At 39.2% G+C, this 12,898-nt stretch overlaps 1 protein-coding gene across 1 annotated transcript; it reads right to left on the bottom strand.

Annotated features, from left to right (window-relative positions):
- Positions 1 to 3,534: 3,534 nt before the first annotated feature.
- Positions 3,535 to 11,261, bottom strand: CTXN3 (cortexin 3). The gene is made up of 2 exons (XM_052701094.1): positions 11,029 to 11,261; positions 3,535 to 4,279 (listed from the first exon to the last, which is right to left on the bottom strand). The coding sequence occupies exons 1-2, from the start codon at positions 11,057 to 11,059 to the stop codon at positions 3,939 to 3,941; spliced, it is 372 nt and encodes a 123-aa protein (XP_052557054.1). The 5' UTR covers positions 11,060 to 11,261; the 3' UTR covers positions 3,535 to 3,938.
- Positions 11,262 to 12,898: the final 1,637 nt, after the last annotated feature.

Genomic DNA, 12,898 nt, shown 5'->3' with positions numbered 1-12,898 from the left:
ATCACCAGGTGATCACTGGTCATGCATCTTCACTTACCACTGTAAGGGAGCTGATTCTGCTAGCTGCACATTAGAATCAGACATTTTTTTGTGTGGGTGCAGCACATAAGTTCACAGTGGTAACCTCTGCACAGCTCTTACAGAGTGCAGAGGGATGTGGCTTTCTGAGGTTACTTTAAAGGTAGCTCAAGTGCATCCCAGCTTCACTCAAACCTCCAGCTGCAGGGGAGAAACAGCACCAGTGCTGTTTTCACACACATACCCTCTACACATTACTGAGGATAGACTTCCGCCTCAGCACTCTGTTTGGGCCAGCAGTTTGCTTTATGCCTCATGTCTGAAGTTTAAAATCTTAAAATCTTGGTTGGAGTAAAACCTGGGTCTACCAGTAAAGTCTTATCTGTGCCCTTATTTGGCTATCTTTCTCTGCAGCAGTCCTTCAATTTAAAGTGCTTACAGTTGGATAGTTTGTTGAACGATCTAACATGAATGTGGTATTTATAAAAATATACAAATATTACTTCTTTGTCCACAGTACATAATTATATTTGCTTGACTGACATCAAGAAATACTCCTTCTGAAAAAAAAAAGTTTTTAATAATTTCATAGGATTTTCTATGAAAACCAATGTAATAAACAAGAGTCTATAGCAGAGTGATGCAGAGCTTCGGAGTTGCCTGAGCACAGCTGCGTTAGCACACAGATCCTCTCTTTCCAGTCTCATTAATATTTCAGATCATTCCACAATGGACACTTATTCTTATGAGGCCCAGCGATGTGCCAGACACAGCCTCATAGAGAGGAATAATACTCATATTTCCATTCAAAGTTTGGCCCGGTTTCTCCAGGGAAAGGAAAAGGAGCAATCACGAGAATGAAGTGCCAGCATGTCTTCAGAAAACTTATGCGCTAAGGAAAAATTCCACGCTGCGGTGGGGGAACTGGTGTGAATTTCCTTTCTCTGCTACAGTGAATTTAGTGACATCCACAGACGGACTTAAAGTGACTGCCCAGCAGTATTAAATTCCCTTTAACAGACTGACTTATGCCAGTGATTTACAAAAATATCTCTTTGGAATTCGTCCAAACATACCACAGATGCTGGCAAGCTCAGTTCCAAAAATAGTCCTCAGCTAACAGCTTCCAAGCTCCACACAAGAGTCAAATTGCCTCACTTCAACATGGGGCTACGTTCTTTTTGTCAGAGACCTCACCTCCCTATCCAGGTGTGTGTCTTGGTTTCAATTAGGGCAGAGTTGTTTTTTTTCATCGAGTATGGTACGGTGCTGTGTTGTGGCTTCAGGAGAAAGATGGTGCTGACAGCACAGTGACGTTTCTTTCAGCTGTCACTGAGCAGTGCTGCACAGAGCCAAGGCCGTTCCGCTTTCTCGTACCGTCTGCAGAGAGGGGCTGAGGGGGCACAGGGAGCGGGGAGGAGACAGAAGCGGGACAGCCGGCCCAAATGGCCACAGGGAGGTTCCATGCCAGATGGCGTCCTGTGGAAAAGCTGTAACACTGAGGGGAGTTGGCTGTGGCGGCGGCCGCTGTGTGGGGACTGGCTGGGCATTGGTCAGTGCATAGTGAGCAGCTGTGTTGTGCTTTGTAAATATGTGCAAATATATATTATTGTTATCATTACTATTATTTCTCTCTTCCTCTTCCGTGATTGTAAATAGTTTCTATCTCAACCTATAGCTTTTGCATTATTTTCCCCATTCTCTCCCTCATTTCCCTGGGAGTGGTGGGGAGTGAATGTCTGTGTGTTGAGCTGTTGCTGGGTTAAACCACAACAGTGTAATGATGAGGAAAAGTCTTTTTCTTTTAAAATAAATTCAAATTTATTGTGTTTACAAAAAGAAGAAGAAAAAGAAAGAAAAAAAAGAAAAAGAGGAAAGAGAAGAAGGAAAAGGGAAAGGGAAAGAAAAAGGAAAAGGGAGAGGAAAAGAAAAAGGAAAAGGGAGAGGGAGAGGGAGAGGGAAATTGAAAGGGAAAGGGAAAGGGAGAGGGAAAGGGAAAGGGAAAGGGAAAGGGAAAGGGAAAGGGAAAGGGAAAGGGAAAGGGAAAGGGAAAGGGAAAGGGAAAGGGAAAGGGAAAGGGAAAGGGAAAGGGAAAGGGAAAGGGAAAAGTAGACCCTGATATAGGAGAGAAATCCCAAGCCGGAGGGAGCTGTTACTGCAGCTTCATAAATATTGAAAACACATTGCTTTAGGGGGCATTGGCACACCAACAGGAACATTTTCTGTATGCCACTCTGTCACCGCCTTTAGTTAACAGTCTGCAAGTTTGCATTAGCTCTGACCTAGGTGCCCTGGTACTGGTGGAGAAGCAGTGACAGGCTGCACCTCATGGCTTCTGGAAAGCATGGCTACATCACTGTCGCCTTCTGCCCAACCATATCATAGGTTACTGCCTCTGTGACAGAGAGGGCCAAAGCTGTGCTTGTGTGTTAGCAGCCACAGATTGCAGTCCCTCCTCTTTCTTTGAAACCATCAGGAAGCTGAGCTCTTGCTGCCCTCCTGTGAACTGTGTTAGCCACCGTGCATAGCCACCTCCCATCCCACTGTCTTTGCCACAAATAGCCGCAACCTTTAGCCGATGGACAGGATGAGAAGCAAAGGGAAACAAATAGCTCCAAGTGCAACAGCTAGAGACAGGGCCACAGCGCAAATGAGTCAGCACAGCCCCAGCTGTACCAGCTACAGGCTGGCTTTGCTTACCGGCTGCATGCCAAAGCACAAAGGGAGAACTTCCCAACTGCTTGTCATTGTTACAGTGAGTGTAGTACAGCTATATCTAAGGCTTTGTCTTAAGACAGGCAGCATGCTGCTTCCTGTCCCTCCTGCCTGGAATTTTTCACAATCTGGGCAGCTCCAGGATGTTTTCACAACACTGGTGTATTTGGGAGCATGGCCTTTCCCCCCTGGCAGTACATCAGATGTTGTTAAGACTGTAGTATTTCAGTACTGCTGAACAGCACTTGCAAACCTCCACTGTGGACACGTAAGCTGTTCCACTAAGTTTCATGCAGTCTTCTACGCATTTCTTTCCCTGGTCAATCATGTGTATATGTGTTCATTTACAGTGACTTCTAGGAATGTTTTGCCATTGTACAAACACTTTCAAGGGTACTTTTTGAGTGAAGGAGGGTGCATTTTCATTGATTCTTGCTGCTGATGTTTCAGTCATCCAATTAGGAAACACAAACAATGCAATGTGACCCACACATACCAAATAAACAGGATGAGTGAGTACCTGAAATACACAGTCTGAAATTTGTTTGCATGAGCAGCTGTAAGATCAATTCAAAAACCAATCTTAGTGGAAATCGGTTTTGGAAAAAAGGCAACACGTAGGTCAAAATCATTACATATTTTGTTCACAATACAGATTACAAAGCCAGTGATTTCGTAGTATTAAGTAGCACAACCAGTGATCAATTGTAGGAAATAACCTGGGAAACCATGGCGGTGTTTGAGCTCTCAAATTCAAATTACAAAACAGAAAACTTCCTAATTTGTCCTCAGAGCATGGAAAGTAAAGTTTATTTACTATATATAGATCATAAAATCACATTTTTACAGCATTCGTAAGACACCTTAGACTACAGCATTTTGTTAATGATAATACATAATGATAAAACACTTGCTTCAGTTATATGAGATCACATATATTACATATTGTTCCAATGTGTTCTGAAGTAACATTCTGCTAATGCAACACCCCTCTTTTTCCTACAAGGAGATTCACTAATCTGCTTTCACAAAGTTAACTTGCTTTGAGATTTAATTTAAAAAAGAATAAATCAATTATTGTGCACATTTGTATATTGTAATTCCTAACATTTGATATAATGAAACACAAAAGCAAAATAAACAGACATTCCAGAAATTGTATTTCGTTATTGCTGTGCTAAATAACCCTCCATAATTCTCAGTCTCTAAGCAAGAGCATAATCAAACTGGCCTTTCTCCAGCCCATCAAGTCCATCAGTCCAGGTTGAGGTTGGCATACTTTGGTAGGGGTCAAGCAGAATGCGGAAGCAACGAATGATGAGGATTCCCAAGAAAATAAATAACAAAATCACAAAGGCAAAGGTTGTTTTCTGTTCCAGGGTCATGCTAGAATCTGGTGTCACATTCCCAGATGGCACCAAAGTTGCAGTGAATATGTCTCCGTTCATCATCCAGGGAAGATGAAACGAATAATCCCACAGTCTCCTCCTTTTCATCATTAGTTTGCTAAGGCCATAGTAGAAGCCATTTAGATGCACTTTGTTATCTGTGGGGCAAGGGGAGAAGCAATGTTAAATGTGAATAGCCCTTTTGTTTGTTTACTTCAATGCAACTTTCTCCTAGTGAAGAATAATTAGACGAAAAGAATTAGAGAACAGTTTTGCTTGCCTCTCTGTGTCATGTCAGAAATCTCATTTTGCTTTGTTGGTAGTGCAGAGTCCAGCCATTGGTGCTAAATGTCACCAGAACCTGAACTAGCAGTAGTCTCTCTGCTTTACCTTGTCACTCAGACTCAGGCAGAACACTTCTTCCTGCAAAGGATAAAGGAAGGTTTTGATCACGCAGCTCCATTGGCTTACCTACAGAAACAGCAAGTGGGAAGCAAACTGCGTGCGCTGTTTGCAGGACAGATGAACTACAGTTGATAGAACCGTAAGTGGGGGCTTGAAAGACAAGTGTATAAACACAGTGACCCAAAATGTTTTGAGGTGGGATGATTCAGAATCTGATACAGGACAGTCGAATACATGTCTCTCCAAGATGGAAGGCAGTGACCATTCAGTGTATTGTAACATTGCATCATTTAGGAGGAAAGTGCATAAACTGTTCGTGTTTGAAATGAGAGGAAAATATTTAGGAAAACACCCTAAAATAAGTCAATTGATAATTGAGCTTAAAGGCAAATGTTTCCTCTTCTTACTAAAAACCACAGTAAGATTTAGAAATGTTGTTAGCAAGCACATGGTATTTATGTCATCTGCCCATTGGCACCAGAAGGACTGCCAAAACTTCTGAATGAATTTGTTTCTGGACAGCAGGGCACATGCTGCACCACCACCAGACTGGCACTTGAGCAGCCATCACCATCTGCCTGGGTGTCTGCTAGACTCTCAATTCTGGGTTCTGCATCCTGTGGGAAGGATGAACAGCTGGATGTCAGCAGGTATGACCTGTGATACTGCCAATATTACCTGAGGTGTATCTTCAGGAAAAGGAACAAGGAAGGCTAAAGGAGGAGCTGATCTTGTCATGCCAATTGTAAGAGGAGGAAATGGGAACAGACGAACACAATACTGGATAATATGCACATAGTGGAACTTCTACACAGTTAGATCTGCTTTGCCACTGGTCTTGGGTCAGTCATACTGTCATATTGCTGGAATTATTCTAAAAAATATGCCTCAAATAAAATGGAGGAATTATTAAAGCAACACAAATACTGGCAGTGCATGGCTATTATTCCCTGTTTCAATTCAATTCAGCTTCAACTGATGATCTGAGGAAACAAGGAGTTCTTTGCTCACCATCGGTTGTGAGGAAGTGAATGAACAAGCACCTTACGTGCTAGGGTAAGTTTAGGTTGGATACCAGAAAAAATTTATTTACAGGAGTTGTTAAGCATTGGAATAGGCTCCCCAGGGAGGTGGTTGAGTCACCATCCCTGGATGCATTTAAAAAACTTTTGGATGTGGTGCTTAGGGACACGATTTAGCAGAGGGTTGTTAGAGTTAGGGTAGTATGGTTAGGCTGTGGTTGGACTCGATGAATCTTTAAAGTCTTTTCCAACCCGAGTGATTCTATGATTCTGTGATGATTGAAAGGATAGGAAAATCCAAAATTGAAACATCCAGTCTTTTGAAAGTGTGTTTCAGATATCAGCTGACAAAAAAAAATGTAAAAATGTTGGGGCTGGATGGGATTTGAATCTTTCCAAAGCAAACCATTCTATGGTTCTATGATTCTATGATTCTGTGGTTTTGTGATTCTATGATTCTAATTTGGCTTCAGGAAACTCTACAGCACACATATTACATCATGGACTTTAATGTTGTTAAGAATATGCTGTCAACTGTACACATATTATATACTCTTCTCCCAGACTGCAGTCTCAAGATCCAGTATCCCAGGTTTGCTCTCACATATCCAAGGGTTCTAGGAAATGCTTTCCTAGTATTTTTCTAATTGTTATCTGAATGCTGTAGGTAACTATGGGAGAAAATGAAGAAGATGGAGAATCTGCAACTGTCAGGAAAGTCCAGCTTTTGATAAGCAGGTTTAAGCAGTGTCAAGCTTAGAATGCACGTAAGTCTCAGCAAACAGTATCTTTCCAGTTTTTGAAGAAACTTGACTTCAGAAAGATATATGCAATCAGTGGCTCAGCAACAAGCATATGCAGTTCAATATTTTCTTTAGGTTCTGAATAGGCACTTCTTCTTGATTATACAGAGAAGAGCCAGATAGTTGTTTTCATACCATTAAAGCTATTCACTGAATACAGGAATGGGCAGAATGTCCAATAATTTTACACTTAAGAGCTTTTCACACTCTGAATGCTGATCTTTATGCTATGGATTCTATGCAACAAAATAGCAAGACTGCATTGCAAAGCTGAAAGGAGCATATTTTCTAGGCTTTGGGCAGCAGACAATTTTCTGAGTGTAATCATTACACTGTATGATTGCAAGGTTTCAGGGGGCAGGTGGTTTGTCTCTACAGGATGGCATGGCACCTGGCATAACCACATCCTTTGCTCTGTTTGGACCACTTCTACTGCAAACTAAAATGTAAGTGAGATTGTTGTCCGTTTTCTGTGCACCAAAATAGCATCTAACTGTCCCTAGTGATACAAGTACACAGGTACTTGAAAGCAGAATGTAACTAGCTAATCACATAGAGTTTTTTTATAGGCAGAGATAATTAGTCTGGCGTGGATGCACCTTGGCACTTTGGCCACAACAGTGTGGTCTGCCACATTCCTATTCCTGCCTGCAGTAGCTGGCGAACATTGCACAGGAGATCCTGGGCCTGATATCTCATTCCCTGCCAGCTAGTGCTGATTGTGTCAGCAGAGCTTCACTGGAGCCAGGCATGAGTTACTCCTTCCTGTTGAAAATGTTCACTGTCTAGGGACCACCCAGAAATGGCAACATAATATTAAGCTGTATTTTCTTGTATAAGAATGACTGCAGTCCTCAGGAGAATCTTCCAGCCTCCTGAACTCCATCCCATCTCTGTGGCTTGATTGAAGGCTAACGTGAGAGAACTTTCCAAGAAGGCCAATGGCATCCTGGCTTGTATCAGAAACAGTATAGTCAGCATGACTAGAGATCGAGTCCCACTGTACTTGATACTGGTAAGACAGCACCTCAAGTACTGTGCAGTACAAGGAAGGCAGTGAGGCCCGGAGTGTGTCCAGAGAAGGGCAATGAAGCTGTGAGGGGTCTGGAGAACAAGTCTTATTGGAAGAGGCTGAAGGAACTGGGATTGTTCAGTCTGCAGAAGAGGAGGCTCAGGGGAGACCTTATCACTTTCTACAGCTCCGAGAAAGGAAGTTGTGGTGAGGTGGGGGTCAGCCTATTTTCCAATTTAATAGCAATAGGACTGAAGTTGCACCAGGTGATGTTCTGGTTGGACATGACAACAAATTTATTCTCAGAAAGAGTGATGAGGCACTGGCACAGGCTGCCCAGGGATGTGTTGGAGTCACCATCCCTGCGGCTGTTCAAGAACTGTGTCACTGAGGGACATGGTGGTGATGGGTCTGCAGTTGCACTAGATGTTCATAGTGTTTTTTCCCAATATTAATGATTCTATGTTTTCTATGTTTTTAGTTTGTTCTGGTCACTGAGAAATGAGGCAAGTTATGCTATGAAAAAGTCTCAAGGTTGTTTAAAATGAGTTGATGGATTCGTCTAGGTGCAGATCTTTTTCTCATATCTTAGATAAATATAAAAATGATAGAACAAACAGATTATCCTTCATTTAAATAACTAACCCTGCTTTTTTTTTTTTTTTTTTTTTTTTTTTTTTAAGCACAGGCATGCTATTCAATTACTTTCTATAATGGATTCCTAGCAGATGTGACTAATCCATTGTTTAATAAGTACATAGCTGCACATCACTCTATCCGTATCAGGTTCTTATTATTTCTCCTTGCCAGTGTGCGCACATCCATTATGTAGTTCAATTATGCATCTTCCTGAGGTGGGGCTTGCATTCTAAGATACTAATTTTTAAAGAAACAAAGAAATGGAACTGATATTGCATACTGTTAGAAGCATTGAGTCAGCGTATTAGTCCTTAGTACATCCTAAGAATTAATAAACTTCATACAGTTTCAGATGCCTACATGTAACCTATTAGGTAACTTGTTAGCACATGACATGGTCAATGTCACCAAATAAAAGTTTTTTTCTAGGTAAGCCACCATGGTTTTTGAAGCTAAAATGGCACTAAATTAGTTAGATAATAGAGCACCTTTCTGGGCTTTCAGCATCTCATTTGTATCAAAGTCGACTGTAGTTGAAAATAGCTCTAGAATAAAGGAATTTCCTTAGGGAAATTGTAAAGATTCTTACTTTTAAAATGGTAGGACAAATGGAAAGAATGATTTCAAGAGCTGCACCTATAGGAATAACATACTTACTAATAAGGCATTAAATGTGGATTTTTCTCTGTTGTTTAAACAGCCCTTCCCCTTATTACCATATGCAACATAAATGGCAATACAGACATGTGTGCATTCTTATTGTGAAAATCTTGTATGCTTGTGAGAAGTCACAGACAAAGAAACTGTAAGAAATCATATTCACATTTTGCTGTAATTTCACTTCCACGTTTTTTCTGAATTTCGCTATCCTACCCATTCATAAACTTTTCAGAGATCATGTTCACGTGGTTGCAGAATGGCACAAATACTCAAAAACACAGCAAAGACTTCACAAATGACCTTCAGGCTAATCACTCTGATAAGCATTGGTGGCCCCTCATCTTCCAAAAGCAATGAGGAAGTGATAACTCAAGGAACTGTTAAAGACATTCAAATTAAAATTCAATATACATAGTCTGTGTGAACTTGGATTTAAAAAAAAAAAAGAAAGAAAGAAAGAAAAAAGGTTAAAAATAAAACACCATATAGAGTAGCAACAACTGTTTATTACTGTTTCTTAGCAGATCATTCACATTACTGTTCTATATATCACATAAAACAGGCATTTGAAATGACCAGGTTGAAAAAACCTTCCTGAGTCATGGGAATGTATGGTGCTAACTAGACCCAAGGCCAAGCTACCATTCTAATTACTTAATTATCATCTAGCCTAGTTACACTTTTGACCTTGCAGAATTTAAGTGATAAAGATTAAATTAAGTAATGATTGCATCAAGGCCAAGGCTAAACAGAATATTCTTCTCTCTGTTTTATGTCAACCCCTGAGAAATTTTCTGTGCCCTTTTCTCATTCACTTGAGAATTACTGGAGTAGTGTGAGGACAGAATATGGTCTTGTGACTGTGCTAGGTGCTTCACAGTGTATGTACAAAATTTAGGTATCCTATGTTAGTGGAGCAATTGGGTTTCCATTATGAAATATCTCATGGAATGTAGCAAGCACACAACGGTGCCAAGCCCATGTGCATGATTTTCCTATACCACCCATACTAGTTTCACTGATTACTCACTTCCTTAGCTACAAAACACATGGCAAGTCTCTTCAGGCTCAAACATCTGTACGCAAACTATTTGAGCAAAGATACTCTCATGTGCTCACAGCTCAGTTGCTGTGACAGACATTTTAAGCCTGCTGTTGGTAAACAAAACTTGATTACAGAAAGGTATGAGGCTAAATATTAAATTACATATTCCCTGCCCTTGTATTCAAATTTGCCTTGCATACATTTGAACTGTGCTTTGCAACAATCAATCACAGCACACTCTAAGTGGGTATATTAACAACACCTACCTTTTTTTATATCTTTTGTCTTTTCTTGTTAAATATTTGTTATCAAACTGATATTGCTTTCTTTGCATATACATGTATGTATCATCTTGTTAACAGCTCTTTGCATGATAAATGACAATTTTGGTGTGCCCTTCAGCTGTTTACATTATTAAAGCAAATTGATAGGGTTAACTTTAGCAAAGCTAGAGAGCAATCATCCTTTTTTTTTTTCTAGACCATCTCTATTATGATGTACCTCGCTTCTACTTAATGCACCATGGAAGGCTGAAAGAGAAACCTCACCTTTGAAAGATTACACATACCGTAAGCTGTGTGAGGATGACTTATGCAGAAAAAAAGCCAAAGTTAGTCTAAAAGATTGGATTACTCACTGTGTTTGCTGAAGTAATTGTTAGCTTTATGAATGCTATCTGTGAAGATCTGAAAGCAAGACTCCGTGAAACAGCCAAGTATTTACACCATCCAGGAGCCTGTGCAGTGGTTTCAAATATGTACATGACAGACACTTTTCCTTCCTCTCTATTTCTTCTTCTTTTAGAAGGAGAGCATACAGGTACTCAGTCATCAGTGTTGGAAATCTTTTCTGAAAACAGTATCTCAAATGTGTGGTTGTAATAAAATAATAAAACTTGCTAAAGCCTTTGAAAGCAGTAATATAATTAAAATCCTTACAGACTCTATTGTATATGAATCGGCAGATAAGCAATTTTTTGCCTAAAGTCATAAATCCTTACACCACCTCCTTTCCTTACACCACTTCCTTTCTCAAAAAAATCATTTTCAGCTCAAAATGACATGGAATAGTAAATGATAAATTCTAATATGCTTTCTGAAAAGAAAACAGCAACATACATACGTACACATAACAAACAGCAACATAATTGGTGCACATTCATTTAATTATTGTAAATTTTAAGTCAAATGTCAATATTGCTGATCTACTCTGTAGAATTATTATATCTAGATGGTATTAATCTTGCATATATAATATAAAAGTTGTAAGTTTTTAAAATAAATAAGGAAAATTAGATAAACAATTTCTGTGAAAAAAATACCTTGATCTAGTTGAGAGGAAACCTGACCCATTTCCCACTGCAGCAGTTACAGGTAGTTACAAGTTGTACTGTTAGTTTCCATTCTTCTGTGCATTTCTTCTGTTTCTAAGCACAAAAGATCAGGATTGCGAAGGTATTGATGAAAACACAACTTCAAAACCTGCCTTTTAAAGCCTTAGATTTTATTTTCAAAAAAATAAAAGCAAACTAGAAGGAGAATCATATTCATGTATTAGAAGCAATTGTCTGACAATGCTGTAGTTCTTTAAAGGGAAGCTACAATTTCAGTTCTGCCTCAGCAACACTTCTGTGGATTCTGCTTCACTGAGTACAGCAGTAGCCTAGCAGGCTGTCTGAAACCATCTTTAGCTGAACATTAACATTCAAAAGGTGTACCAAAAAAAAAAAAAAAGAAGAAAAAAAAAAAGAAAGAAAGAAAAAGGCAGGGATATTCCCACATACATATGCATACATATTATATATATATATATAAAATATATTTATATTTATATATAATATATATAATAACATATTATATATATAATATATAATATTTATATTATATATTATATATAATATTTATAATAATATATATATATATATAATATATATTCCCAGAGGTATAGTCTGCTAGTGTTTCTCTCTTATTCTGTATTGATTGTTGTCAGTAACCTTTTTTTATTTTGGCAGTAAACTCACCTTTTATCAGACAGTCTCCATTGATAACAATTTGTGATCTTCTGTGAAATACATTAACCTTTTCAAATTGGTTATAAGCTATAAATTAAAAATAATTTATAAACTTCAGTGGATCACATGCATACCAGTGGTGCATTTTCTTAGAAAATAAACTGACCTTACAATGCAGTATGCTCACTAATATTTACTGCTCAACTTTTATCTAGAGGTTTTTGCCCTGGGAGTTGTCCTTGTTTCCACCTACTAAAGCTGCCCTTGATATAGCCACATTTTATTTTGAGGAATAATAACTAAAGCAAGAAGGTTCCTGTTTTCCTTTCCCATGGGAAAATAAAGCCAGTTTCAGTATGTCAGTCACATAGACTCATTAAAAAATGTAAGGTGTTTTTTCCCCCCAAAGTTCCTACTTACTTAAAAACAGACAAAACCACACACAGAGATTCCTAACCATTCAGGGGTGACAGAACGTCATTCATTCTTATCTTTTAAGAGTACATATCCCATCCTGCCATAGATCAAGAAAGGAATATGGGATAGTAATCTCTTTTCATTTTTCATTCAGATTTCTGATATGGAAAATGAATTTGAAGCTCAAATCCAAACAATCTTCCTTTCTCTGCCCAATGTGCATTTTCCTGTGGAAGCATCCTTTATTTAGAACTCTAACTTTGCCAACTGCATTGTGGTTGGCAGGGTTAATGTTGTGTAGTGTGGGACCATGGTATTGTGCATTTTATAGGACAAAATATGCTTTCACAGATAAGAAAAAGCTGCTGTTTAGATTACCACAATGCAGAGATGATCATTTTGTGGACACCCACACTCTGTACACATCTCTGTGTACAGAGAAACCCACACTACCGTGGGGGACTATTTTAAACCCATTCACAGCCTGTCTTCTCATGCTTTACACAGTGAAAGAAGGAAGCACCTCTTTTCACTCTTTTCTACCTCCTTGTTCTCCTTTACACACAGACATTCATCACTCTGATGTGTTGTTCTGCATCCTCTGAGTCCCTCAGGATCTTTTTGCTGTAGACTGGCTTCAGAAATGGGTATCTTAGGCCCACTGCTTCTCTCCTTGTGGGTCAACCTCAAATTTTTCTTTCTCCTTTCTTCAGGATTTTCCACTCTCTCAACCTGAAGTCCTGCAGCTAAGGTGCATTTGATT

This window comes from Tympanuchus pallidicinctus, unplaced genomic scaffold, assembly GCF_026119805.1.
Source record: "Tympanuchus pallidicinctus isolate F22 unplaced genomic scaffold, pur_lepc_1.0 scaffold4, whole genome shotgun sequence".
Taxonomy (NCBI): Eukaryota; Metazoa; Chordata; class Aves; order Galliformes; family Phasianidae; genus Tympanuchus; species Tympanuchus pallidicinctus.
The sequence above is the reverse complement of the archived record's forward strand: the minus strand, read 5'-3'. Positions and strand labels throughout refer to the sequence as shown.

Bases quoted from the DNA above. Each gene is read 5' to 3' on its own strand.
- CTXN3 (XM_052701094.1), bottom strand. From the start codon at position 11,059: ATGGGTCAGGTTTCCTCTCAACTAGATCAAG. The intron at 4,280-11,028 runs GTATTTTTTTCA...CTTGCCCCACAG, and splicing joins TTCCTCTCAACTAGATCAAG to ATAACAAAGTGCATCTAAAT.